General features: G+C 38.1%; 1 protein-coding gene across 1 annotated transcript; it reads left to right on the top strand.

Moving 5' to 3' along the window:
* Window positions 1–27704, top strand: LOC114295807 (uncharacterized). The gene is made up of 5 exons (XM_082916607.1): window positions 1–870; window positions 1292–1861; window positions 1992–2153; window positions 22085–22258; window positions 27286–27704. Exons 1-5 carry the CDS (start codon window positions 63–65, stop codon window positions 27702–27704), a joined length of 2133 nt encoding a protein of 710 aa, XP_082772733.1. The 5' UTR covers window positions 1–62.

Below are 27704 nucleotides of genomic sequence, written 5' to 3'. Positions count from 1 at the left end.
TTGGGTAGAAGGTTGGTCTATCACAGTTCCTAATAATATCAAACTAGCTTCTTCTTCCATCAATGGCATCAACATCACCAGCCTCAACCAATTCCAATTCGACCTCGTCTGGGTACAAGTTCCAACTTGACGTGTCGAAGTTTGTCCCCGACAATCTGTCTGCAACAGCAAACAACTACGATCAATGGAAACAACAAATGCTCGACCTCATTAATAAAGCAAGCTTGTTCGATTTCATAGACCAGACCAAGAAGGCTCCTTCTAAAACCGTCGCGGTCGAGGAAAAGGAGGTTGAGAACCAAGATTACATATCCTGGAAAAGATCAGACGATCTTTTACAGCTATGGATCCGAACCAAACTCACTGAAGAAATATCCGAAGAAGTAAAACACTTTAAAATTGCTGGAGAGTTGTGGACATACTTGGAGAAACTGTTCAGTAGTAAGCTGCCCAAGCCCAACATCACTGCTACTGCAATGGCTTCCTCGTCCTCCTCCTCAATCAATTCCTCCGTTGTGTCGGACTTTGTCAAGAAAACTCTCTCAGTCTCCGAAAAAAACTACTCAGAGTGGAGAAAACAGATGTACGAGTTCATTAAGAGTCAAGGCTTTGTTGGTCACATTGATGGCACTGACGAGCCTACATGGCTCACTTTCTGGCCCGGGAAAAGAAGAGATGAGGCTACATTGGTCAATTTCTTGTCCAGGAGAAGAAGAGACATTCAAGTACGGGAATTGATCCGAATCAAGCTTGCTGATGATATACTCCAAGAGATGGCCGTTATAATGCCTGATAGAACTGCTAAAGCTAAAGGGATGTGGGTAGATAGAACTGCTAAAGCGATGTGGGTAGCGTTGGACAAAATCTTTGGTAAAACTGATTTTTTTTTTAATTTTTTTTTTAAATTCTGTAAATATAAATGTTTAGCACCATCGATTTCAATTTTGGAATTTATTTTTATAATATTTTATTTAGATTCATTATAAATGTCAATGTCATGATGTGAGAATTAAATATGAATCACAAATCTAAATTAAGATACCTGTATACCTCATTGTGCAGTTGCGGATCCAATCCAACTAGTACTGTCTTCACAGTAGGCGCATTAATGTACTCTTTTATCTTCTTTTAGTATTGCAGAACTGGTGTAAACTAACTGTAGACATAAATAATCTTGTCGAATCAAATAAATTTGTGTTGATTCTTCTTTATGTGGTTTATTTGAAAAGCAAATTCCTCACTAACTTCATATTTATTACCTTTCTTTATTTTCTGTCGAGCTTTGTTGTAGGTCATTATGTGGGACTATACAAAGCTACAATTAAAGGTGACTGGGAGAAAGCAGAAGAATTTATAAAACAAGAACCAGATAATATTGCAATGAGGGCTGCCATAAGGGATAACTCAGAAACAGTGCTCATTGTTGCGGTGAAGCAGAAGGAGAGAAACAATTTTGTGGAGAAGCTATTGAATCAAATGTCACCGGAGGATCTAGCTCAAGGCGACAGGGATAACAGGACAGCCCTTCATAGGGCTGCAGCAGTTGACAATATCGATGCTGCCAAACTGTTAGTGTACAAGAACCGGTACCTACCAAATGCTCAGACGGTTCACAAACGAATACCTTTGTACTTTGCTGCTACTCATCGGAAAAGGAAGATGGTTATTTACTTGTTGAGGGTGACTGAAGATGAGGCAACATCTAAGAACATTCATTTGCCCCAATTCTGGTCTCATTCTCCGTCTAATGCCAATCACTCATCGCCAAGTTATCAAAAGCCTCACGGGTGGAATCCTACACCATTTAAGGGTGAACCGGGCTTCAGAATTTTGCATCAGCTGATACTCAGCGAATTTTATGGTAAGTAATTAATAGAATTTATCTTAATTATTTCCATTCAAAAAATCCAACTTTAGAACTACTTAATTTCTAGAAAGGGCAATAGAAATTATTAACGAAATGTTATATTTTGTACTGTTAATTGCTACAGACATTGCTCTAGCCTTGGTTCGAGACAAACCTGAGTTGGCATTCTTCATTCCAAGTAAAAAAGAACATCTTGAATATCTATCTTTGATGGCGATTTCTCAAAAGCCTTCTTCATTCCAAAGTGGATTCTCATCCAATTTCTTCAAGCAGTTAATCTATTCGTGTTAGTGTATTCGTTCCCTTCACTCACCTCTCTATGTATTACCTATTTTGCAATTTCCTCTATCCATGACTTATTTATTTATTTTGCTCGATTTTGTAATGATACGAATTTAGACAAAGATTTGGTCCTAAACATAAGCGTTTTCAAGCTAACAGAATGAATAATTTAAACATTTTGGACCAAATTTAAACATTGAAATTCAAATATAACTGCTAAATTTATCTTTAATAATGTAATAAAGAGTTGGGTATTAAAATGATGGGAAATTCTAGAGTGTTTATCATATGCATCTAAGTTCAAACATTTGTGATCTTTGATTAGGACTTATTGTGATATTAATTATGACTCATTGTGATGACGTTATTTTGGGTATGATCCAAGAGTTTCTTTTATTATATCTTATGTAGCGTTTGGTTATAACTTTTTTTTTAGTATGAGTCTTACGATATTTATATAATCAAACCAACAAATATCATAACTTACCTACGGTATATAATATTATCCTTAAATGTTTGATTTTTATCAATCAATAATTGACAAAATAATGGGGAAATTACTTGTCAATATATAGATAAAAAGAAAAAATTTTAAATCAGTGATATTTTTATTATAAACATTAATATATAAAATCATAAATTTTTTCATAATTTTGTAAAAAACATCACTGACAATGAGTTTTCTCTAAAATAATCTACATCATTATACATAAATTTAAAAATCATGTCATAAGGTGTCAAGCTTTTTTCAAGATGTAATATATTTATGTCAAGCTATTTCAGTAAACAAAAAGACAACAACGAGTCCAGTCTGGAAATTTGATTATTTTAATTAATTTTTTAATTATTTTATGAAATTAAAAAAAAAATTATGTTTAGAATAATTTGTGAATTTTTTTATAAGTTAAGTTAGGGATTCCAACTAATTTATCAACTTTTCTACCAAATCTCTTACATGAGTAAGGAACCCACAAACATGTGGGTTTGTATGAGTCTCACACCATGTGAGAGGTTTGGTAAAAAATTTGATAGATTATTTAGGGTTCATAGTATTTTCATTTATTTTTTATTTTTATTTTTTTATAGTTGAATAGATAGTTATGAAAAAAAAATGATCGATTGATATTTAAGATATGAAATTTCTCTCTTTAAACCTCCTTCTCCGGCCTCTTTTTGGGCTGGCCGGCCGCCGCCTTTGGCTATGGCGGTCGGCTGGCCTAGCTTGTTTCAGCGGTAGCCTTGTTAGCTCTCTTTCTTTCAATAAACTTGAGTCCCCCATTCTTCCCACCTAGGTGTGTTGCTGCGGGTGAGTTTTTGCTTTAGGAGCTGCTTCGGTTGGTCATCAGTTTGTCCTCTTGTGTTTCAACATTGCCGTAATAGCCGACTCTTCAAGGGCAGCCAGGGATTTCATTCGAGCGCTTTTGGCGAGTAGGAGTTTGAGGGGTGCGTTTTTGGGCGGAAACAAGGGTATTGTAGGTGTTACAGTTCTGTTCGGTTGGCACTCGTGCGCTCCTCCTTGAGGGAGAGTTTGAGGGGTGAAGTTGGGTGTTGTTTTTGTGGAGTTTGGCAGTGGGTGTTGTTTTTGTGGAGTTTGGCAGTGGGTGTTGGTCTGTGGAGTTTGGCAGCAGAGGCAAAGGTGTGGGTTTTGGGTGTGAGCGAGAAGAAGGCCTGGGGGGGGTGGGTTTCGGCAGTGGGTGTTCCCGGGCAGTGGGTGTTGCAGCAGGGGTGTTTTTCTGTCGGCAGTGGGTGTATCCGGCAGTGACTGGTGTTCCCGGCAGTGGGTGTTGCAGCAGGGGTGTTTTCTGTCGGTGTATTCGGCAGTGGATGGTGTTCCCGGCGGTGGCTATGGTGTCTCCTCGGCAGAGGCGTGCCTAGAGGTGGCGTGGACAGCAACTTCGAGTGGGTGGCTGAAGTGCAGAGGTATTGTTTCTTGCAGCAGAGGCGTGCTGGGTCAGGTCACGCAGCAGAGGCGTGTTGGGAGTTGTAGCTGCAGAGGAGTGGTTTAGTGTTGTTAGCTTATTTTGGGTGATGGGTTAGTTCATTTAGTTAGTCATGGGTGTTTTGGGTGAGTTGAGTATGTGGGGATTCTTGTATTTTAAATTCTCTAGTTAAGTTCTTCTTAACTTTTTTGGTTAAAAAAAAAAAAAAAATCGAGAGGCTTAGGGGTTGGTTGTATGGATGCGAGTAGCAGTAGTAGGGGTATTTTTATACTTCCGAATCTCTCTCAATGCATGTCATCTTCCTGTACTTTTAATTTCATGCTGTTTAATGAAATTTTTCTTTGCTGATCAAAAAAAAAAACTATTTAGCCAAAGAGTAATACTAGAGACCCACCCACACATTTATACTCATAAATTCACCACAATAATGTGGGATGAGAGTTGGGCACACCATTAATATGTACTAAATTAAAAGTTGACACATATCCTGCCCCATCATTGTGGGTAAAATTGTGAATACGTTTTGAAGGTCACAAACATTAACATTTTTCTTTTGCCAAAATGCTAGTTGCCAAACAAGTATTTGTGCTTTTGTTATATATGTACTTTGGAGAATTCTATTATACACCCTCATATCATATCTATGGAGAATTCTATTATACACCCTCATATCATATCTATCCTTAGTTACATAATTTTCTTTTTTAGTTATACCTAATTTTCTACTTTTGTTATGATATTATTTCGAGATATTTGGTTATGAGTTTTTTTATATTTGGTTAAGATTTTTTTTTTTAATTATAACTCAAAAAATATAAAATTATATTATTTTTTTTATAATTAAAAAGTACATATAGTATCTTTCGCATGTACTTTTGTTATATACGAAAAGCAGTTAGTGTCACAAGTGTGTCTATCTTTCTTTAATTTTTTTAATTGAGTCTTCAAGTTAGCTTACTTGCAATATTATATTTTTTTATTGTCCATGATACGTGACTTTTATAACAATTGACTTCGAAGAAAATAGAAAAGATAATAGTGTATCATGGAGAATAAAAATAAAAAATAAAAAAGTTATACATACAAGTCTTAAAATAAATTATATATAATTTGAATAAAAATACAATATAATGATGATATCATTCATAATCATTGATATGTAATATCACCAATTAATGGTAAAACAATATCACATATCAAATGTAGCTAACAATTTAGTAAATTTCATATTTTCATAATAAGATTAATTATGTTTACATATCAATAATGATGGATATCACCATCTGCATTGAAATTTTTTCATAGAATTTTTATACGTAATGAAATGGCTTGTTGTGGTCTCTTTATTTTCAATCAAAACAATAAATTTTTATTTTTTTTTATATTTTGATCCCAAATGTTAGTTGTTAGATTAGCACATATGGGAGGAAATCTCTTCACCCTTAGCAAAACACCTAAGTATTTGCACTCTCTTAATTTAATTCCCCTAAAGGAAATTGAACCTGTAACCTCCTTAGGACTAAACCCTACGAAAGGCATGGTGGCCAACTAAACTAGGCCTAGTTGATTAATCAAAACAACAATTATCTTTATGTTGGCTTTTTGGCTTTTCGAAGGGTATTTTTGTGAATGTGAGCGTGCCAGCAAGGATCAATCAGTCTTTACAGAAATTGTGATTGCCAACCAATTATCAGACGATTGTGTTTTAGTTCTTTTCAGCCTCAATGAAGAGGACTTTTACTGGTGGCTTGACTTAGGAGAAGTTAATAGAAATAACAGTAATATGAAGAACAATTGAACTATTTCATAAAAATGAACACTTACAATGGTCCGAACTCAGCCTCGGAGAGGTTTACAACAGCAATCTACTTGAATCTACTTGAAGCTACTCCTATAAATCGAAGTGCAGTGCGAGTATTTAAAGTGCAGGTATTTAAAGACTGGAAATGTAAAAGACTGGAAAAGAAAATATATGAAGTAAATGACTGATTTGTATGATCTGAGTCCGTCCTTTTTTCTGGGGGCTGCCCTGCTATTTATACTCGTCAGTGATGACCTTCGAACTGCACTTCGAACCGTCGAACTGCTCCTCCGTGATCGCTGATCATGCTTCCTTACAAGTAGCTCCATTACGCCATTACTGGCAGTTGAGCTTCCCTCTTGTACTTGAATTTGAATATGAGTAACCGTTGAAGATATGTCATCTTGCATCCCGTTATTGATCTAGTGTTACTCAGATCATGTGAGGACCAATATTTATTGCCACGTGTACGATCAGGATTAAAGACTTGAATAACCTTCCTTTATTACCCTTACTCTGCCACGTGTCGAACTGTAACTGGCTTTTACAAAATATGTAGCCAACATTACCCCCCGCACTAATATACCCAATACTTGGTGATATTAGTGGATTACAGTTTTCCCGCGCCTCTAGATCGTGTATGGAGTCCAAATTCTGGAAATACAACCGTCATCCATTTGGTGATCATTTGCATTAACTCGTTGAACATCCCAATACCTTAGTATTCGAACAGGCTATGGCTGCATCAACTTCCCTTACTACTGATCAAGCATATGAAGAGCCTTTGAGTGATGTTATTCCTCCTCGAAAGAATCTCCACGCATTCATTAGCCACCTTTACCCGCCCTTCTCTATTCAGGTAATGGAGGCTTTTGCAGATTATAAACCTTTGGACTACGAACACATTGCCTTTAATCCCTTGGTTTACAAACTTACAGACACAAAGAGTTCTTCCCCTAAGCTCCCTTTGTATTTTGACCGAACTACTCTCAAGCCTTTGCTTCGACAAGTTGCAAATATGGACTTAGGAAACTCTTCTTCACAGACCTCTGCATGGGATGAAACTGTAACCTCTTCACCCTCTGGGGCTTCTGGCTGGACAAGCTGGTCAACTCCTGAGACTTATGATTTAAGGGAGCGAATCAATCACCATTTTGTTGAGTTCACTGACCCCTTGGAGTTTCCCTCCTACGCTCGAAGCTCAGTGGTCTACCCTTACGTGCCCATTGACCTTCGACGTAGCTTGGAAGAGACTCTGCTTGTGGCTTGGTATACTTCTTCCATGCCTACAAAGATAATGCACCCTGCCCGGCGTCCAGAAGAAGCACAAGGGTATACCCCTTCATTCTTAGCCAAGAAGGCGAAGATTTGTTCTTCTGATTGGCTTGATTACATTAATGCCTTTGTTCCTTTTGCTCCCGTGCCATCTCCCATAATAGAGGCATCCACACCCTCTTCTGCATCTTCTGAGATAGAAACATCTACTCCCTCCCCTTTGTCTTCTGAAGCAGAGCAATCTACTCTATTCCCATCTTCCGAAGCAGGATCATCTTCTCCTTCTCCTTCTCCCATTCTTTCCTGGACAGAGAAACTAAGACTTGCCCTTCCAATGGACAAAGTTTTTTCACCTTACCAACCTCCGTCACCCCCTTCTCCAGCCGAGCGAAAGCAAGCTCAACTTTTGCTCGCGGCTTTCTCCCACCTGCCCTTCAATGTTCTTGAGGATGACATTCCTCTTAAGAACTTTCAATGGGCTTGTGATGTCCTGACTAGGGGTCATGTCCTCAACCCTCTTGCCCAAGCAGAGCTTCATTTGTTTTTGGACCAACTCCCAGTGCTCCTCTACTGGCATCAGAATTCTAAGATCACCATCCAAAATCTGGATCAACTTTCATCTCTCTGAATTCATGCCCAGTATGAAGCAGAGAATTTTATCGAAGAGTTCGATGACTTCAGGAATAAAGATTCTGCGTACTGGGATGATTTGGTTATAGATGAATTGGAACAAAAATCGAGGGAAGAGGCTTTCGAAGCAAAGGCTGAAGAACTCTATTATGAAGTGAGAGCTCATCAGCTTATGCAACCAACTTTAGAAGAGATAGAAGAAATAATAAAGAAAGAACAGAAATTTATTGACCATTGCTGGACAAAATTTCATGACCTTGTTATTTATTCTATTCCTTATTTTTATGAGCTTGAATTTGTACCCAGATAGGGTTACTTAATGTAATCATCTTGGCTTTAATATAAACAAAGTCTTTCTGTATTTAACACTGTTTGACTTTGTTGTTTCCTTTTATCTTTAACAGCTAACTCGCAACTTCGAATTTGAACAATCTCACCCTTCGAATCAATTGTTTAATGAAATACTAAAAGAACCAATCATGTCTTTTTCCAATTCATGGAGTAAAATTGACAATTCTGGCAGATATTATTTTAATACTTCGATTTCAATGACTTTACTCTTCAACACTAACTGTAACCAATATATGGTCATGGTAGATAAAGCCAATCAATTTTAAACTGATCTCTTTTGGCTTCGAAGGGCAACCTATGACAATTCCTTCTTGCTCACATAGAAACCAATGATTGGTCTTGGATGTTTCGAACAGTGCCCCTCTTCCTTAAAGAGTCCTAGGGTTTGCTTCGAATGTTATCATTTTGACTGATAACCTTCAAACAGGTCTTTGGATTTTTGAAGTAGACCAATACTTTGAGTATTCAAGCATTTTTAAGCATGTAGTATGCTCCGAACAGCGTTTCTCATACTCAGAGAATACTAGGGTTTGCTCCGAAGGTCGTTACTTTGATTTATAACCCCTAAACAGACCCATAATCAAGCAATTTAGCACCTTTAAGCATATACTAGGCTTCGAAGCCGACTTATGTATTTCGAAGCCGTTGTTATTTGATTTTTTTGACGCCAAGATCTTGTTTTCGAAGCCAAATATTTCATTTCGAAGCTGGCCCCAATCCCCGGAATAAGCTTTTCCCTCAAAACTATCAATATTGGAAGAAATTCCTCGCATTCGTACTTTTAGTACTTAACGACTTACGGGGTATAATTTCGGACATAAAGGTTTTAAAACCCTCTCGTTTTGTGTTCCGAAATCTCTTGCCTTTTACAAACCCTTCTCTCTACTGGTTCTTCTGATCTTCTTTTCTCTTCTTTTGCTTACTACCAATGGATCCTTCCTCTCTAAAAGTACTTGCTGGCGACCATATCAGCCCTACCATGGCTTTGAAATATTGTATCGATGAAGAAATCAGCAAGCTAACATCTGGTGAGTCAAGTAACATCGATGGTCGTCTTTTCGTTCCTCGCCATAGCAACAAACAGGAGTACGTCCTAGGTCCTATCTTCCGGGAGGTTCCTGCTCAACTCCCAGCTCTGTACCCTCATTTGGAGGACCATTTCCTTCTCTACGAAGAAAAGCTTGATTGGGGAAATTGGAGGGTAAATCGTCCTCATCGTTGCTGGCCGACATTGAGGACTGAATGAGAGGAATGGTATGACAGAGTGGTGCCTGCGAGAGAAAATGACCTGCAAGAGCTTTATATCCTCGATGCCCTTCGACTTTCCAGGTTCATTATTCCTGAAGACCCCTTTTTGATTCCTGCTGCCTTATGTTTCTGAAATATGGCTTTCAATTTCTTCCAGTTTCGGTGCGGTATGATGGCCCCCACCGTTCTTGATATTTGCCATCTCCTAGGGCTTTCACCCCATGGTTCTCCTTTTACTCCCAACTATCCAGACCTTCCTTTCAAATTTTCTCTTCCAGCCCTAAGCTCTTCTTATAGTGACTTCGTAAAGGCTGAAAATAAGAGAGAAGGTCCTGTGCTGGACAGAGAATTCTTCTCCTTCATATTATACTGGTTATGCAAATTCCTCTTTTGCACCTCATCTCAGAGGATTATGCCTGAGTTTGCTCCACTTGCGAAGGCACTCGTCTTGAAGAAACATATCGCTCTTGCTCCTTATCTTCTAGGTCATGTCTATAGAACCTGCTCCCAATTTTGCGAAAAACCCCTCGATGCTAACCAAGGAGGTCCCCTCTGGGTGCTTCAACTCTGGCTCTTTGCTTATTTCACTGACCTACATCCCAAGTGTTTAGGATTCCTTGTTCAGGATCCTAGTACTTACGGGGAAAAATATGCCAGGATTGCTCTTTACCCTGCTTCCTTTGCTTATTACTTTACCTTATTTTATCAACTCCCTATCTCTCCATCTGCTTCCTTCTTTTGTCCTTTCGAAGCCAATAGAGGGCCAACCTGGCTACAATCTTTTCTGGCTGATAAGGAATGTTCCACTTCTCCCCACAAAGATATGTGGGCCTCTATATTATTACCAAGGGAGCTGTTCATTGGCACTCTGAACCCTCGAGCCTATAAATGCATATCTGAGGTATACTGCCCTTCTCAATTTGCAAGGCAATTTGGGCTCTCTCAAGGGATACCTGTTCCTCTTTGCAGTCTTTCAAATGTCCATCTCACTGCCAGGGATTTGAGAATACCCAAATCCAAGCCAGAGGCAGCAGTACTCAGACTGCTGAAGGAATTGAGTGAATTCCAATTTATCCCCTTTCGCCCCTTTGGCTCAGTTTTAAAAAGGTTTAAGAACTGGTGGACAGCCAATATGGAAGTGCGCCTCTCTGCACACCCTCATGACTTGTTGGTGGGGTTGGGATTGCCTTCGAAGGATAAGTCAACAACAGCCCAGAACACTTCTCCCCCTCCTGAAGTTGTCACCACCACTCCTGCCACTTTACCCCTTCCAGCCAGGGTTACTAGAGCTGCTTCGAAGAAGGGTGAGTATCTTCAAGTTCTTCTCCTCCCCTTTTATTTCTGAATCTTTTGTTGGTTTCCTTATACTCATGCTTTTGGTGTAAGGTTTCCACAAGAAGAGTCTCCCAAGAGAGCCGAGACTTTAGCTATTCTCAAGAAGAAACAACAACAAAAAACAAAAAGGAGACTAGTCCTTCCTCCTGAAGTACCTGAATCTCTTGAAGAAGAAAGAGAGGTTGAGCCAGAGAAGGAAGTGCCCTTACAAAGAACAAAGAGACAAAAGGTAGCTGTATCTTCATCTGATGCCATTGAAAATCCTGTTAGCGAGGCAACCACCATAATAGCGGAGAAAGAACTTATCTCTGGAGAGTCTGAACCCCGATCTAAAGAAGGGGAGGTTGGAAAAGAATTGGTTGTATCTCTGCCAAGGGAGAAGAGAAAGAAAATGACTGTTCCTGTTACTGACCATGTTGAGGACTCTACTCATAAAGCAGCTACCAAGGCAATCGAACAAGAACATTCCAAGGCAATCGTTGTATTTGAGAGGGCCAAGAAAAGATGGCAAGAGCAAATGCTAAGAGAGGAAACTGCTACTGCCGATGCAACACAAGGGGAAATGGTAAGAAGGCAGCAGACTGCTGGACATTACTCTCTCCACAGTTCTCCCATCAGTACTAGCGCCTCTGGAACAAGTAATTTCTTTCATACCTCTGCTGTTTTTTACTTTGTCAGCTTGTGGTATTGAAGTTTAACATTGTTCTGCATTTCTTCCTTTTGCAGCGACAACTACTGCACTCACCTTTCCAATGAGACCTTCCTCAATTTCGGTTGAGGTTGACCAAATGCAGAATGTTAGGGTTGTTCGAGTCGTGCTTCCACTTCAAAAGCCTATATTTGTCGTACCTTCTTTAAACTCCAGTATTCCTGCATCTCCTTTTCTTGGATTAAAGCCATACCTCCCTTTTTTGGCTCGTGACCTACCTCAGTCTACTTTTCCTTCGAGCCTTGCTCTTTTTTCGTCCTTTATAGAAACTCCAACTGCTACTCCATTCCCAATGGCAGTTGATTCTTCCACAGAAGACGCTGGTAGCCCTTCAATTCATGGTTCATCACCAATGCCCACTTCCAGCCCCTCTTCTCTTGATTTGCTGGTGGCCAAGACCATAGAGGCTGCCAAAGATGCTCCATCTATTTCTCCCATCCCTATGCAGCCCTTTGCGTCTTCCACCACAACACTCTCTATGCCCTTCATGTCAAGGGATGAGGTAGACATTTTTGAAGGAAGACTAGCTAGTCTCTTTGACATACCTTCTACCTCTCCCACCTCTACTGCTGAAGCTGAGCCATTAGCCTTGGCTGACTCCCTATTGGAAATCTTCGAGAGTTCTCCTTCCTCCAGCAACAAGCCTTTTGTACGTTCAGTAGATTTGGACACATGCTTGCAACTGTTGACTTCCTTTTCAAGGATCCCCTTCGAGGCTCTACAAAGGCCTATCATCAGGAATGGGTTCCTTCAATGCTGTAACATTATGAACAGTCTGCCATGAGTGTCTCAAGTCATCTATCTCAGGCTGCAGCTACTATTGATTTTTATCTCAACATTTGCCATGCTGCTAAGGCTGCGGATGATAAGCTGGCTAAGGACCAGAGTTTTGTTTCTCAAGTGCATACTGAAGTATCAACTCTGAAAGAACAACACTCTTCTGCCTCCCACTTTCGAGTCCAACTTCTGGAGAAAAAAGCTCAGCTCGAAGAGGAGTTAGCCGCAGTAAACCAAGCCTTGGTTCGAACTGATAAGAAACTGCACATCACCAATCAAGGGCTGGCTAATCGAAAAGAAGACATGGCTGTGGCTATCCAATTATTTCCTTCCCTTAGCAATAGAAAAGCTATTGTACAAAAACAACTAAAGCATTGTAATGATTTTTGGGCCAATTTGTGGCACAATGTACTTGATTCTTTATGAAAGCACAATATTTTGTATATCATTTGAGCAAGCTTGTGTTTTTGCATATGATGCTTGCATATGATGTTTACTCTATCCCTTGTGTTTCCCAAATGGTTGGAAAATAAGGTTTTAAATATCTGCCATTAATCTTTTTGGGATGTACATAACCATTCAAATTTCTTAAATGGTATGCTCCAAAAGGTAGAATCCTATGAATTTGATATGGTCCTTCCCAGTTAGGTGACCATTTGCCAAACTTATGGCTTTTAATCCCAATTGGGAGTATTGTCTTCCATACCAAATCACCTTCATCAAAGCCAATGTGTTTGACTTTCATATTATAATTCTTGGCTGCTTTCTTCTTTTGGAAAAGAATGCTATTTAATGCCAAAATTCTGGCTTCATCTATGCCTTCTAATTCTAAACACATACTTTGATGGTATTGTTCAGGATTCAATTGATCTTGACATCTTACTCTCAAAGATTTAACATTAATCTCTACTGGTAAGACTGCATCATGTCCATACACCAAGGCATAGGGAGTGACTCCTGTGCTTGACCTCGGTGAGGTTCTATATGCCCACAGAACATCCAATAATAGGTTATGCCAATCCCTGGGATTGTCATCCACAACCTTTTGTATTCCTTTTTTCAAGGACTTATTGGATGACTCAGCTTGACCATTAGCTTGTGCATAATAGGGTGTGGAATTAACAAGGCTAATTCCAAATTCTGCCACAAAAGCCTTCACCATCTTCCCATCAAACACAGTTCCATTATCAACTGTTATGGTTTGCGGGATGCCAAATCTATGGATCAAATCTTTAATAAAACCAATAACTTCTGTTTGGTCTACAGCCTTGTATGGCTTAGCTTCGACCCATTTAGTGAAGTAGTCAGTGGCCACTAGAATGAAACAATGATACTTCGAAGAAGGTGGGTGTATTTTTCCCATCATATCCATGGCCCACCCTCTAAATGGCCAAGGCTTCACTACTGCATGTAGGTCAGTTATGGGCACGTGCCTTATTGTGCCATGCTTTTGACATGCCTGACACCCCTTTGCATATTCTATGCAGTCTTTAAGGATGGTTGGCCAATAATAGGAATGCCTTCGAAGCAACCATCTCATTTTTACACCAGGTTGATGAGCACCACAGATGCCTTCATGAACCTCAGCCATGGCTGTTAATGCTTCTTTCGGGCCTAGACATTCTAACAATAAGCCATCTCCCCCCCTTTTGTAGAGAGCATTACCATATATCATATATTGCATAGACTGCAATTTAACTTTTCTACTGGCCTTCGAAGATGGACCAGCCAAGTACTGTATTATTGGATGCCTCCAATCTTGTTCTTGTAAGTCATTATGATTGACTTCCAAGATCACATTCCTTTTATTCAAAGGTTGTATTAATTTCTGATATGTTGTTTGGCTTATGTCCCGTTGGGTATTATCCCTTCTCTTGAAGTTCGAAGCCTTTTGAGCCACATCATTGGCTCTATTGTTCAAGAATCTTGGAACATGGATTACATTTTCTATTTGAAACTGAGAAAGCAAATGTAATGCAACAACATAATATGGCAGGATACTTATGCTTTGACACTTGAAAATTCCTTTCACTTGGTTAACCACCAATTGAGAATCTCCAAATATGTCAACTGCATGTACTTGTAATCCAATAAGAATTTCTAATCCCACAATTAAGGCTTCATATTCAGCCTGGTTATTGGAACAGGTAGCTTCATCTACTCTAAAACCATGGGTAGTTTCTGTCCCCTGTGGAGACTTGATTACAATACCAATTCCAATTAACCCATTTGCTTTCGACCCATCGAACCACATTTGCCATGGCTCAACACTGGCCATACCAAGTTCCATTATCTCCTGTCTCTCTGTTTGAGATGGATGATCTGCCAAGAAATTGGCTAAGACCTGCCCTTTTACTGCCCTTTGAGGGACATATTCTAGATGAAATTCTGATAAGGCAAGCATCCATTTGCCAATTCTTCCCCTCAACATTGGTCTAGATAACATATATTTAACCAAATCTGTGGTTGCAATTACCAAGACAGTTGTAGGCAAAAGATAATATCTTAATTTTATTGCAGCAAAATACAAAGCAAGACACAGCTTTTCAACAGCTGAATATTTACATTCACAAGAATTTAAAAACCTACTAAGGTAATAAATAGCTTGCTCCTTGCCTCCTTCATTGTCTTGGGCTAAGAAAGCTCCCAATGAATCCTCTGCTGCGGCTATGTACAACTTCAAGGGCTTGTTCCCCTTTGGTGGCATCAGCACTGGAGGGTTAGCCAAGTAGGCCTTGATACCTTCGAAAGCAATTTGATGCTCTGCTGTCCACACAAATTCCTCTTCATCTTTCAGCCTTAACAAGGAAGAAAATACTTTAGTTTTCCCTGCAGTGTTAGAAATGAACCTTCGAAGAAAGTTAACCTGCCCAAGGAACCTTTGTAATTCTTTCTTACTTGATGGGGGTTTGGCTTCAATGATTGCTTTGGCTTTATTCTGATCAATCTATATTCCTTTCTTGTGAACAACATAGCCCAAGAAATTTCCAGATGATACACCAAAAGCACATTTAAGAGGATTGAGCTTTAACTTGAACTTCCTCATCCTTTCAAAAGCTGCTTCTAAGTGAAACAGGTGCTCCTCCATGGATTGGGACTTAACCACAATGTCATCAATATAACATTCCAAATATCCTCCAATAAGATCATGAAAGATAGTGTTCATGGCTCTTTGATATGTAGCTCCAGCATTCTTTAGACCAAATGGCATTTTAACCCATTCAAAGGTGCCAATATTCCCAGGACATCTGAATGCTGTCTTGTGGATATCTTCCTCTGCAATGCAGATTTCGTTATAGCCGGAATGCCCATCCATCATTGACAAGACTTGGTGACATGCTGAACTGTCCACCAGCAAGTCCACTATAGGCATAGGGTACTCATCTTTGGGAGTCGCCAGATTTAAATTTCTGAAATCGATACATACCCTCATTTTGCCATTCTTCTTGACTACAGGCACAATATTAGATAGCCACTCGACATACCTGGCTGTTCTAATAAAACCTGCTTTGAGGAGTCTAAGGATCTCTTCCTTGACCTTCTGAATTACTTCTGGACTCATCCTCCTTGGTTTCTGCTTGTAAGGCTTGAAATTAGGCTTCATGAGGAGCCTATGTTCCACTAATGACCTATCCAATCCTGGTAGTTCATTATAAGACCATGCAAAGCAATCTTTGTATTTCTTCAGAACAACCAATAGCTGGTTTCTGTCCAGAGCATTCAAACAAGCACTTATGTAAGTGGGCTGTTGTACAGAACCTTCCCCTAGATTTACTTCTTCTAAAGGGTCTTGTGCATGAGAACTCCCTCTGGTTTCTTCTACCTTTGAAGTGATCTTCAAGCTTGGTTCTGCCCCTAGGTTTTTCAATTCAATATCTCTGTCCTCCTCCTCATAGACAAAATCTGTCCACAAGGCTTCCTCTTCCTGTATCTCCTGGACTTTTGTTTCAATGTCCAAGGCACAGTACTTACCAAGAGTCAAGACTCTAGCCTGTTGCTGCTGCTGTTTGCAGCCAATTATCATGGCCTCTCTCTCTTGCTCCTGAACTTTCTGGACTATTGCTTTTATATCCAATGCTGAAAATTTAATCAAAGCCAAGGACTTGGCTTCTTGTGGTTCCTCTCTTTGCCTATAACCAGGCATCATTGTCATCTCTAAGGACAACCTCTTCATCAGCACTTTCTTGGACTAAGTGCTTCAGGTGTGTCACCTCCTCATCAGCCGTCACTTCGGCTGAACTGTCATCTTTCATCAGTATACTGAGCGGTGTCACTCCCTCAATATACAATTTAGCCTCCGCAAAGTCTGCACAGGCTATGAAGGGTTGAGGATCTGCATCAATTTCCTCTGTCTCTCCATTGCCTAAAGCCATCATGATTTTCTGATGTAAAGAAGAAGGCACACATTTGTTAGTGTGGATCCAATCCCTTCCAAGCAAAGCATTGTATTTAGCATTACTGTCGATTACGAAGAATGCTGTCATACAATCCCTGGTTCCCACACTTAAATTAATGGGTAGAATCCCCTGAGCCATTTGCTTATCTCCAGCAAAACCAGCAATGGTTGTGCTGGTTGGTATCAACCTGGGATTCTTTTTTCCTAGTTTCTTCAAAGAAGATTTCGGGAGTAGGTTTACTGCTGCCCCGTTGTCTATCAGGACTCGGTTCAGCTGTATCCCATCAAAGAAAGCCTTGATGTACAAAGGCCTGACGTGCTGCGTCATCGAATTCGAAGGGTACTCAAATGGATACGATAGATTGATGCTTACCACTTCCTCACTTTCATATTCATCTTCCATCGGGGTAACCATTTCGAAATTATCTTGCACCATACTTGCTTGCGAGTCTTCACTAGAGATCTGAACTGGATCAGCTTCCTGCCCTTCTTGATTTTCATCTCCAGCTTGGAATTCCTGTGGTAGTATGTGTACCATGTTCACTGATACTGGGGGAAACGAGCCAAACTGGATGGCTGGCTGTACTTGTTCCCCCTCTTGGTTACTTTGGTTGACTCCCTCAGAAACATCCTGCATGATGCATTCTGGTATTTCATTGCTAACTGATCCCTTCGAAGGATCTTTCTCAACTGGCTCTTCAGTCAGAAACGTTTGCTCAGCCATGAAGGCTTCGAACATCTCTTCCTCCACGACCTCTTTCTTCTGGCCTATGCTAATCTCTTCTTCGGTCTCGCTATCTGTCTCCATCAGAGCTTTCTCCAACCCTACCAAACTAGCCTTCTCTCTGGTTTTCAGTTCAGAATGAACCTTGGCCAATTGTTCTCGGCTGCAGACCACTTTGCTCTGTGGAACTGGCTTTGGAGCATAGTCTGACTTTGGGTTCTTCCTTCCTTCCGTTTTGACTGGTGAAGAATTTTCTCCACTTTCCTTCAGATCTTTCTGATACTGGGTGTACCTGCGCTGAATTTTTCTTCTCTGTGATCTTGAGATGACTGGGACCATGTCTGGTTCCCTTGTCTTTGGGTGTTTAAGCAGCACCCAGTTATTCGGAGCCACCATAGGAGGCCTGATCATCCTGCCTTGGTTTACAACATCTCCTCGAACAGGCAATTCTCTAGGTTTGTTTTGCATTACAAACCAGTCTGGGACTCCAGGTATCCATGAACTTGCTGATTCAGACGCTGAACTGCCCTTTTCCACCTTCGAAGCCATCTTCGAAACTGGCCGTGAAGGTAAGTGCTTGGTTTTGTCCTCATGTTTTGAATCTGATTCAGACCTTCGATAAGGGTGACCATTTTCTGTCCTGCGTGAAACTGGTCTAGGAAGCCAATCTCTGGCTCTGATTCCATGAACTGAACCTCTCTCCAGTTTTCTTTCAGAATGGCTACTCTCCATTCTATAATAGTTATATGGCCTGGATTCATGCAAGAGCTTCTTGCCTTTGTCATGCATCCTGTTCACCACAGGCTCAACCACTGGTGGTCTCTGCCTATCACTAGCCGGATACGGCCTTTTGTTGTAAGCATTGGTTGACTTAGGACGTCTCTGAACATCCCTGTAGTATTGCTTCCCATCAGTTGGGAGCCCCTTCAACCACTTGTAACTGAGTCTGCACCTGGGGCACATTCTCTGCATCACCGCTGCTTCTAAAGAATCATCATCCAGTGATTCTTCATCAGAATGTTCCTTCTGGTGCGAGAAACCTTGTTCAATAACTGGTGGGCTTCTAGCATTCTTCTTGATGTTGGTTTGATTAGCAACATGCATCTGCACATTGACTTCCTCCAATTCTGTCAAGGACAAGTTCTGGAAGTCTGATGTAATGACATTGGCTGCTGCCTCTCCAACTTCTGGAAAGGGATCACTGTCAATTTCCATGGCTTTTTCTGTTTTAGCTGAGAACTTCAAACTTCCTTTTCGAATCTGTTCTTGGATCCTGTCTCGAAAAACAATGCAGTTTTTAGTCGAGTGAGACCAAAAATTATGCCATTTACAGTATACTTTTCCTTTCAGTTCATTTGGAGATGGTAGTTTTACTCCTTTAGGTAACTTAAGGAAATTAGCCGCGAGCAAATGATCAAAGATGTCATCTGCTTTTGTTAAATCGAAAGAGTATTTTCTGTGAAAGTCTTTCTTTTTAAACTGCTGGTCTATAGTTGTATCCTTATGAATTAATGCTTCACAGATTACAGGTTCTTTGCCTACAATCTCTGCTGCATCTATTTCATAATTAGGATCTCTATAATATGTCTTATATGATGCATTATTTCGATCTTGTTCCTCTTCTAATAATGCTTCATATCGAGACACCTTATAGGTTAGTTCGACCAAATCTCTGAATTCAGTTGAATCAAACTTCTTTCGAAGCCTGAATTCTAAACCATTTTGAGCCAATCTGACGAATTCTGGCTCTGGCAGGATGACTCTACATTTATTTCGAGCCCTTTTAAATCTGGCAATAAACTGAGTAGCCTTTTCTTCAGGCCTTTGACTCAATCTAGCCAAGTCTGCCATAGATACTTCTGGCTCTGATTGGAAGAATTGGGCATGAAACGCCTCTTCCATTTGTTGCCAATTTTGAATGGAGCCAGGTGTAAGGTTGATGTACCATACAAATGCTCCCCCTGTTAGGGAATTTGGAAATAATCTCAGTTTCATATAGTCATGGTTAGTAAATTCACCGCATTGAGCAGCAAACCTAGCAATATGTTCTATCGTTGATTGATTTCCAGTCCCATAAAAAAGGGTAAAATCTGGTATCCTGAATCCCCTTGGGTATTCATGTACCCTATCCACCCATTCTGGGTATGGTTTTCTGTATATAGGAGTCTGGACCCCCCGAGCCATTGGTCCACATATCTCCCTAACAATATCAGCAATTTGGTCTCTAGGGACCATATTTTGTGCCTGCTGAACCACTACTGGAGGGGCAAACACAGGATTTGGTGGACAAACTTGTGCTTGTGGTCCTCTTGGTCCATAAGGTGGTAAATTTGGGGCTGGTTGTCCTTGCGGTGCAGGTTGCCGTTGAGGGTATGGGTAACCTCTTTGAGCATGACCTGCGAAAGGACCTGCAAAAGGTGCTGGAACAGGTGTTGTGTCTCTGTCATTTGTAGGAAAACCCTCCAACCCCCCGGGTGTAAATTCGAATAAGGGATTAGTGTACCCCCTTGTGCCAGGTATGGCTTCGAACATGGGATTTGTAACCATTCTTATGCCAGTTTCTTGTATTTGGCCAGATCCACCAACTTGTGTGGCTTCATTATTAAGTACTGAGGCATTTTGGCCTGCTATAGGCCTTGAAATGGGTTCGTACCAAGACTGAGGTGATGGTCTTTCAAAGTTTTGGGTACTAGTTTGACCATTATACTGTCCATTAACTTGCATAGGCTGTTTTTCTCTAGCCAATCTTTGTTGGGGGACATTTACGACTTCCTCCGTATGTCTTGTGTTTGTTGGTTGGTGGTTATTCATTCGATCCAAAAAGGATGTTGCCCACCTTTCCATTGTGTTCATTAATTGTTGTCCCATGGCATTTACTAAACCATCCCATGGATTTGTTGGTTGAGTAAATGGCACAGTGGATGGTCCAATTCCTTGGTTTCGTCCAGTAATATGAACATATGGTTCTTGTCCAGAAGTACTGGTCTGTTCGACCATAGGTTCTGACAATATAGGAGTTTCCACAGGATGTGTTACCACATTATCCTCTGGATTTGGTATTTCTACCTCTCCTTCCACGCCTTCTTCCAAGCGTTCATTTTCTCCTTGTCGTCTTCTTCTAGCCATTTTTAATTATGTCCCACCGGGCGTGCCAAAAATATATGTTGGCTTTTTGGCTTTTCGAAGGGTATTTTTGTGAATGTGAGCGTGCCAGCAAGGATCAATCAGTCCTTACAGAAATTGTGATTGCCAACCAATTATCAGACGATTGTGTTTTAGTTCTTTTCAGCCTCAATGAAGAGGACTTTTACTGGTGGCTTGACTTAGGAGAAGTTAATAGAAATAACAGTAATATGAAGAACAATTGAACTATTTCATAAAAATGAATACTTACAATGGTCTGAACTCAGCCTCTGAGAGGTTTACAACAGCAATCTACTTGAATCTACTTGAAGCTACTCCTATGAATCGAAGTGCAGTGCGAGTATTTAAAGTGCAGGTATTTAAAGACTGGAAATGTAAAAGACTGGAAAAGAAAATATATGAAGTAAATGACTGATTTGTATGATCTGAGTCCGTCCTTTTTTCTGGGGGCTGCCCTGCTATTTATACTCGTCAGTGATGACCTTCGAACTGCACTTCGAACCGTCGAACTGCTCCTCCATGATCGCTGATCATGCTTCCTTACAAGTAGCTCCATTACGCCATTACTGGCAGTTGAGCTTCCCTCTTGTACTTGAATTTGAATATGAGTAACCGTTGAAGATATGTCATCTTGCATCCCGTTATTGATCTAGTGTTACTCAGATCATGTGAGGACCAATATTTATTGCCACGTGTACGATCAGGATTAAAGGCTTGAATAACCTTCCTTTATTACCCTTACTCTGCCACGTGTCGAACTGTAACTGGCTTTTACAAAATATGTAGCCAACACTTTATCATAATTTAAAAAATATCATTGACATTTCACTCTAAATATTATTTTTACATAATTTTTTTTATTTGAAATATATTCTCTATAAACATATGTATTAAAAAAAAAAAAATCTGAAATCGAGAAAAAGCATGTGACCCCGTGGTCCGTCTTTACAATTGCCTCGGTCGGGCAAATTTCCAGTGACTAAGAATTGAGATATTTAGTCTTTGCGAGATTTGACCCCATGACCTTTTGTGTGTATCTCTCTTTTATTTCAACAACTAATTCTTGATATACTATTTAGTTTGGTTTCCTTCATGGGAAATTCTATGATACACACTCCTCCAAGGGTGAATATCATATGTACCTTATTAAGTATTTTTGTGATGTGTTACGTATTTTTTAATAAATGTTATATATTTTTTTATAAGAATTATGATAATTTATGGTTAAGAAATGAAGTTATGCATTTTTATGATAATATTATATATTTTGTGGTATTGTTACATATTTTTTCATTATAAAATGTTTGGACAAAAAAATTTATAACATTAATACAAAAAATACGTAATATTAACACAAAGAGCATAACTTTATTTATGAACCACAAATTGTCATAATTTCTACCCAAAAAATATGTACTACTTTCTTCAAAAATGTATAAAATTTATTACAAAAATACGTAATAGGTGCATATGGTATCAGTGTTCCCTTTGGAGTTAATAAAATTTCCTTTTTTTAAAATAAAATAAATAAAATCAAAATACAATCCATAAGCACTTCATACTTATCATAGCTCACCTCAACTTTTTGTTCTCTCCCTCTTGCAGATGCTCCTGTGAAATTGGAAAACAATGGTGAGTATCATAATGGAGGCGACATTGAGTGTCCTGCTAGCTCCTTCACTTCTGTAGCTGATGCAAATGGTAAAGTAAAGGCATCAACCTCTAATCCCATGCCAGCCTCCTCTAATACCCATATTAATACTTTGGACAAAGTATGCTGTAGTCGTTATAATTTTAATTTGATTAATTTTGATTATTTTTTATTTTGTGTTAAATTGGTCTAATTCCTTGAAATTGTTGGTATTTTTCTATGGTAAATGCATATATGAGCGACATGTGTCATACTTTTAGAAGCAAATTGTAAACTTAATCAATTCAACGGGTTAACCTCAATTAATTAAATGAACTTTTTTTTGTCAAAAACCTTAATAACGTTATCAATTAAATTAAATTGATACAAAATCTAAAACTAAACGTTAAAATTGAATCAATTGAAACTGAAAGAACCAAAATGATATAAGCAACAAAATATAGGGACTATGGGTATAATTTGGCCTAATATACTTTTTTTTTTTTTTTTTTTTTTGATCGGCAAAGAAAAATTTCATTAAAAATATGAAATTTACAGGTACAAGGAAATAAAACGCAATAAGAGAGATTCGATGAGTAAAACTCACTCTCCTACTACTGCTACTCGCAATCTTACAACCAACCCCTTAGCCTCACGATTTTATGTTTTAAAATATAATAATAAAAAAAAATAAACCATAATCTTGAGCCCCCAGCAAAACAAGTGAAAAAAAAAAAAAAAAAAAAAAAACTCCGAACCACTCCCCAGGTACACCCCCCAAACACTGAAACACTCAAGGCCCCTCACTACAGACTCAACCACTGCAACACTCTTGAGCCCCACGCCTGGCCTGAACACACCCAAGGTCACACCCCACCCATCTGAACACAGCCACCGACCAACCACCCACACTCCACCCATCTGAACACAGCCACCGACCAACCACTCATCTGAACACAGCCACCGACCACCAACTCCGGGCAGTCAATGCATCCGAACACACCAAGGACCCACTGCCACACTCCTGCCCACCTGCTGCTACACCATGCCTAGTCTGCTGCAACTCCCAAAACCACACCCAAGGACCCACTGCCATCTCCACACCACTATGATACCATTAATGGCCTAGTTAACTTTAGTTTTGTTAAAACCCCAATTTGAAGACTAGTTAGGCAAAGATAAATACACTTAAAAAAAACTAAGATCCATACCCTTTCTCCTCCTTGGATCACTCACTCTAAAACTATTGCAGTTGTTGTGGGATGTGTTATTTTTAGGGCTTATATAGTGGCGGACCTACAAAAGAATTGAGAGGGCCACGGCCCTAAGTTTTTCAAAATTGCAATATTATATTTCATGACTATTTATAAAATACATAATGAGATAATTTCTTAATTTTATCAAAAATCACTTTGCTAACTCTAAATTTTGTTAATATGTTATAATGTATAATGATATAATTTCTATCTGTTTCATATGTTAGTTAATAATATCAATTTTATCGAGTCAATAAATTACTAAAAGCCTATTTGATTGGGTGAATTATAAATGAGATTTATATTCTAGTGTTTGGTTACAATTTTTGTTATCCGAATTAGATTTCAATGAATTTTCTTTCTAATGAAATTAATTTTTTTTAAATTCTATGAATAATAATGCAAAACAAACATATAATTGAGATTATATATTTTCATATTTGTTACAAAACAAACATGGACAAGAGGGATTATTGGTTGTTAATTTCTTCACTATTAATCATACTAATCAAACATGTCATAAAAAGATTATTTTAGCCATAATAAACAAAACATCACATCCAACCTATAATCATTACATTCTTCTCTCACAAAAAAAGTCAAAAAAGTCAAAAAGCCAAAAAGCCCTTCCCAAACCAAAAAGCCCTTCCCAAAGCCAAAAAGCCCAGGCTAAAATAGCCAAAAAAGCCAAAAAGCCAACCCACTTCCCAAACGGAGGCTCAAAACCTTATGGGCATATTTGTTTGACAGGATTAGAGCATGTAATTAAGATTATTAATCTGTGGGCTCGAAAATCCTATGTTTGTTTTGAAATTTGGTTTGTTTGGAGGGATTGGAGAGTGGGATAGGATTTATATCCGTTGTTTGGTTTTTCAATTTTGCTCCGAACAATTAGTCCCAAATGTGTTGGACAATTGTGCCGCATGGGTGGGTTGGAAAGGGGGGACACAAATGGGGGGATAAGGGTGGATATGGGATTATGTTATGAAATGACTATTTTGACCCTCTACTATTTAATTATGTATTATATTTAATAAAATTCAATAAAATTTAAATGTCTCAATTTAAAAATAAAATTATTTAATTTAATTTTTATTGATGTTTGATTTATTTAATTTTTTAAAATAATTTTTTATACTTAATAAATTTATTTATACGCAATAAATTTATTTATTAAATTATTTATACTTTATTAAATTATATATTTTAATAATATGGTATTAATTATACTTAGTAAAGTAAAATAAAATTTAAAAATCTTAACTACAAATTAAAATTAATGTATGTAATTTTTATTAATATTCTATTTATTTAATTTTTTAAAAGTTCTAGTAAAAAATAAAATAAAAATTATAATTCAAATTTAATATTCCTATTATTTAGTAAATAATTCAAAAGGGCAAAATAGTCTTTTAAACATTTATCCTTCTCCATAATATCCCAAACAAACATAGGATTCAATAGAATAGTCCAATCGGGACATCAAATCTCATGACTAAACAAACATAAGATATAAATCCAATCCAATCAAATAGTTCGGAGATAATATATACTAGGACTAACAGTCCGGTGGATTCCTATCCCCCATTATCCAGTCCATCCAAACAAACATATCCTATGGGCATATTTGATTGACAGGATTAGAGCATGTGATTGGGATTATTAATCCGTGAACCCAATAATTCTGTATTTGTTTTGAAATTTTGTTTCAAAATTATTAATCTAATGGATAATTAATCCAACAAATTTGTAGGATTATTAGTAATGGGGTAAGGATAGGATTATATATCCTGAGTTGGGAAATAAAATAAAAAGACTATTTTACCCCGGACTATATAGTTGTAATCATACATTCATATATTTTCTTATTCAATACAAATCAAACAATGAACAAGTGGATAATTTGTCCTACTAATCTAATTGGATAGTGAATATCATACTAATTTGATGAGATTATTAATAAATTTACTATTAGTCTTGTGCATCAAACATGGCCTATATCTCTAATTCAATTGGTAGGACTTTGTTCAACACTGTTGTTTTTTCCTCTTTTATTTTAACTGGTTTAATATTGTTGTGCAGTGAAGAAAAGATTGCATGCAATGTTTTGGAAAATCACCGGAATTTTTGGTGAGGAGTGTCTGAATATTATTTTATGTTCATGCTAGACTAACAGTATCATTATTATAATTACATCCATATAAGAGTCATTTTTAATTACAGTGCCATGTATCAAGGACATCCGGGAAAAAAAATTGGTCCATAATCAAGCTGTTGAGCTTGTCAAATTCCTTTGCCATCAAATTGCAAATGCAAATTACTCAAAAGCAAGAGAGGTATTTTCACTATCGTTATTTATGAAATTGTTCAAGAGATTTTAAAATCATACCCTGATGCGATTTCTTTTCAACAAGGGAAATACCAATCAGTGTGTTTGGTTTGAGTTTTTTGAGTTAAGTTTTTTGAAAATTGAGTTTTTGGTTTTCGTATTTTTTTTGTTTTTAGTGAATATTTTTAAAATTTTAAATATTTTTTTTTACTTTTTTAGATACACCTTACTTACATGTATCTAAAAAGTAAAAAATTTGTGAAAAAATATTTTTAAAAATTAATAAATACATAAAAATATAAAAAATGTACTGAATTCTCGTATTTTTTTTTGTATTTTTGGTATTTAGTGAATTTTTAAAAAGTTTTTTTCAAATTTTTTTTACTGTTTAGGTATATTTATGTTAGGTATGTCTAAAAATTTTAAAAATTGCTCAAAATATTAAAAAAATTCAGTAAAAATAAAAAAACATAAAAAATAAGAAAGTAAAATTTTCTAAAAAAGTGTTTTTAAAAAGTGATAACCAAGCATAGTGAATCCATTTTCCATCAAGCAATCGTGTGCCGCCATGAACAAGTGTTCAACCTCATACGTCAAGTTGGAAAGTCCAGAACTGTATTTTTGGGACAATGTGATGACTCCCAAAACAATGCTCTGCATTTGGCAGGAGGTTTGTCTCCTCAGGAGCAACCCTATCGTAGAGCCGGTGCAGCTCTACAAATGCAGCGCGGATTGCAATGGTTTAAGGTAATCTTTCCTGACTCCATATGATCAAATATTTATTTATTTGATATAAACAAAATTATTTATAAAATTGAAAAAAATCTCAACAAAATATAAATGAAATCTTTTCTCCATTTCCCTCACATTTAGGGCTGAAAACAAGCTAAATACTAGGTTGTTCAAGCTTAATGAGCTTAAAATTATGTTCAAACTTGACTTGTTTACATTACGAGCCAATCTCGAATGAACTTTTAATGAGCCAAACGCGAGTCGAGCTCGAGTAATTATGTTCAAACTTGACTTGTTTATATAACGAGTCGATATCGAATGAGTTTTTAAAGAGTTAAATATAAGTCGAGCTCGAGTGGCTTAGTTTGTTTAACACCCCTACTTACATTGTTCTTTTCTTTTCTAAATCCGTACTCCAATCCATGATTAAAAAACGAACTTCGTAACATAGTTCCTCAGTTGGAAGTGGCTTGGTTTAAATTTCAACTTTGCTACAGACCCCTACTGGGGGTCGACCCCCAGTGAGGTGGCAGCCCCTCATTCGTCTAAATCACAAAAAAAAAATAATAATAATAAATTTTTTTTTTTTAACCAATAAGAAGCCACCATTCATGACCCCAGTGACCCCCACCGGGGTCTGAGGCATTTTTCTTTAAATTTATACAGGAAGTGGAAAAACGTGCACTGACTCAACACAAAGAAAAAAAGAACAAAGAGGGAAAGACACCAGCAGAGATATTTACTGAAACACACAAAGATTTGATAAAAGATGGAGAGAAGTGATTGAAAGGCACAGCCAATGCGTCCACAATTGTAGCGGCTCTCATTGCCACTATGGTGTTTGCGGCTGCCATTACAGTACCAGGTGGAAACAATGGCGATGGCTATCCAGTTTTTCACAAACGAGCATCCTTTTTAATCTTTGGTATATCTGATGCATTCGCTTTTTTCTCATCCATGACTTCCGTGCTGTTGTTCTTATCCATCCTCACTTCTCGCTATGGAGAAAACGATTTTCTGGTTATCATTCCTAGGAGATTGATTTTTGGTCTCATAAGCCTATTTCTCTCCATATTATCCACTATGATAGCCTTTGGTGCCACACTTTATCTTGTGTTTGGGGATAGTTACAAGACATGGATTATCTTCCCTATGCTTGTGTTGCCTGGTATACCTGCGATTTTGTTCGTGTTCCTGCAATTTCCTCTCCTTGTAGACATGTACAAATCCACCTACTGTACCATTTTTGTTAAGCAAGATGCTGATATGCTCCTCTAG

The sequence above is a fragment of the Camellia sinensis genome, chromosome 1 (genome assembly GCF_055761805.1).
Source record: "Camellia sinensis isolate YWXY chromosome 1, ASM5576180v1, whole genome shotgun sequence".
In the NCBI taxonomy this organism is placed as follows: Eukaryota; Viridiplantae; Streptophyta; class Magnoliopsida; order Ericales; family Theaceae; genus Camellia; species Camellia sinensis.
Note: the sequence above shows the minus strand (reverse complement) of the source record. Positions and strands in the feature narration are given on the sequence as shown.

Excerpts from the sequence above, each read along its gene's own strand:
- LOC114295807 (XM_082916607.1), top strand. The coding sequence starts at position 63 with ATGGCATCAACATCACCAGCCTCAACCAATTCCAATTCGACCTCGTCT. Across the intron at positions 871-1,291 it reads AGCGTTGGACAAAATCTTTG|GTCATTATGTGGGACTATAC; the intron begins GTAAAACTGATT and ends GCTTTGTTGTAG. Across the intron at positions 2,154-22,084 it reads CAAGCAGTTAATCTATTCGT|ATGCTCCTGTGAAATTGGAA; the intron begins GTTAGTGTATTC and ends TCCCTCTTGCAG.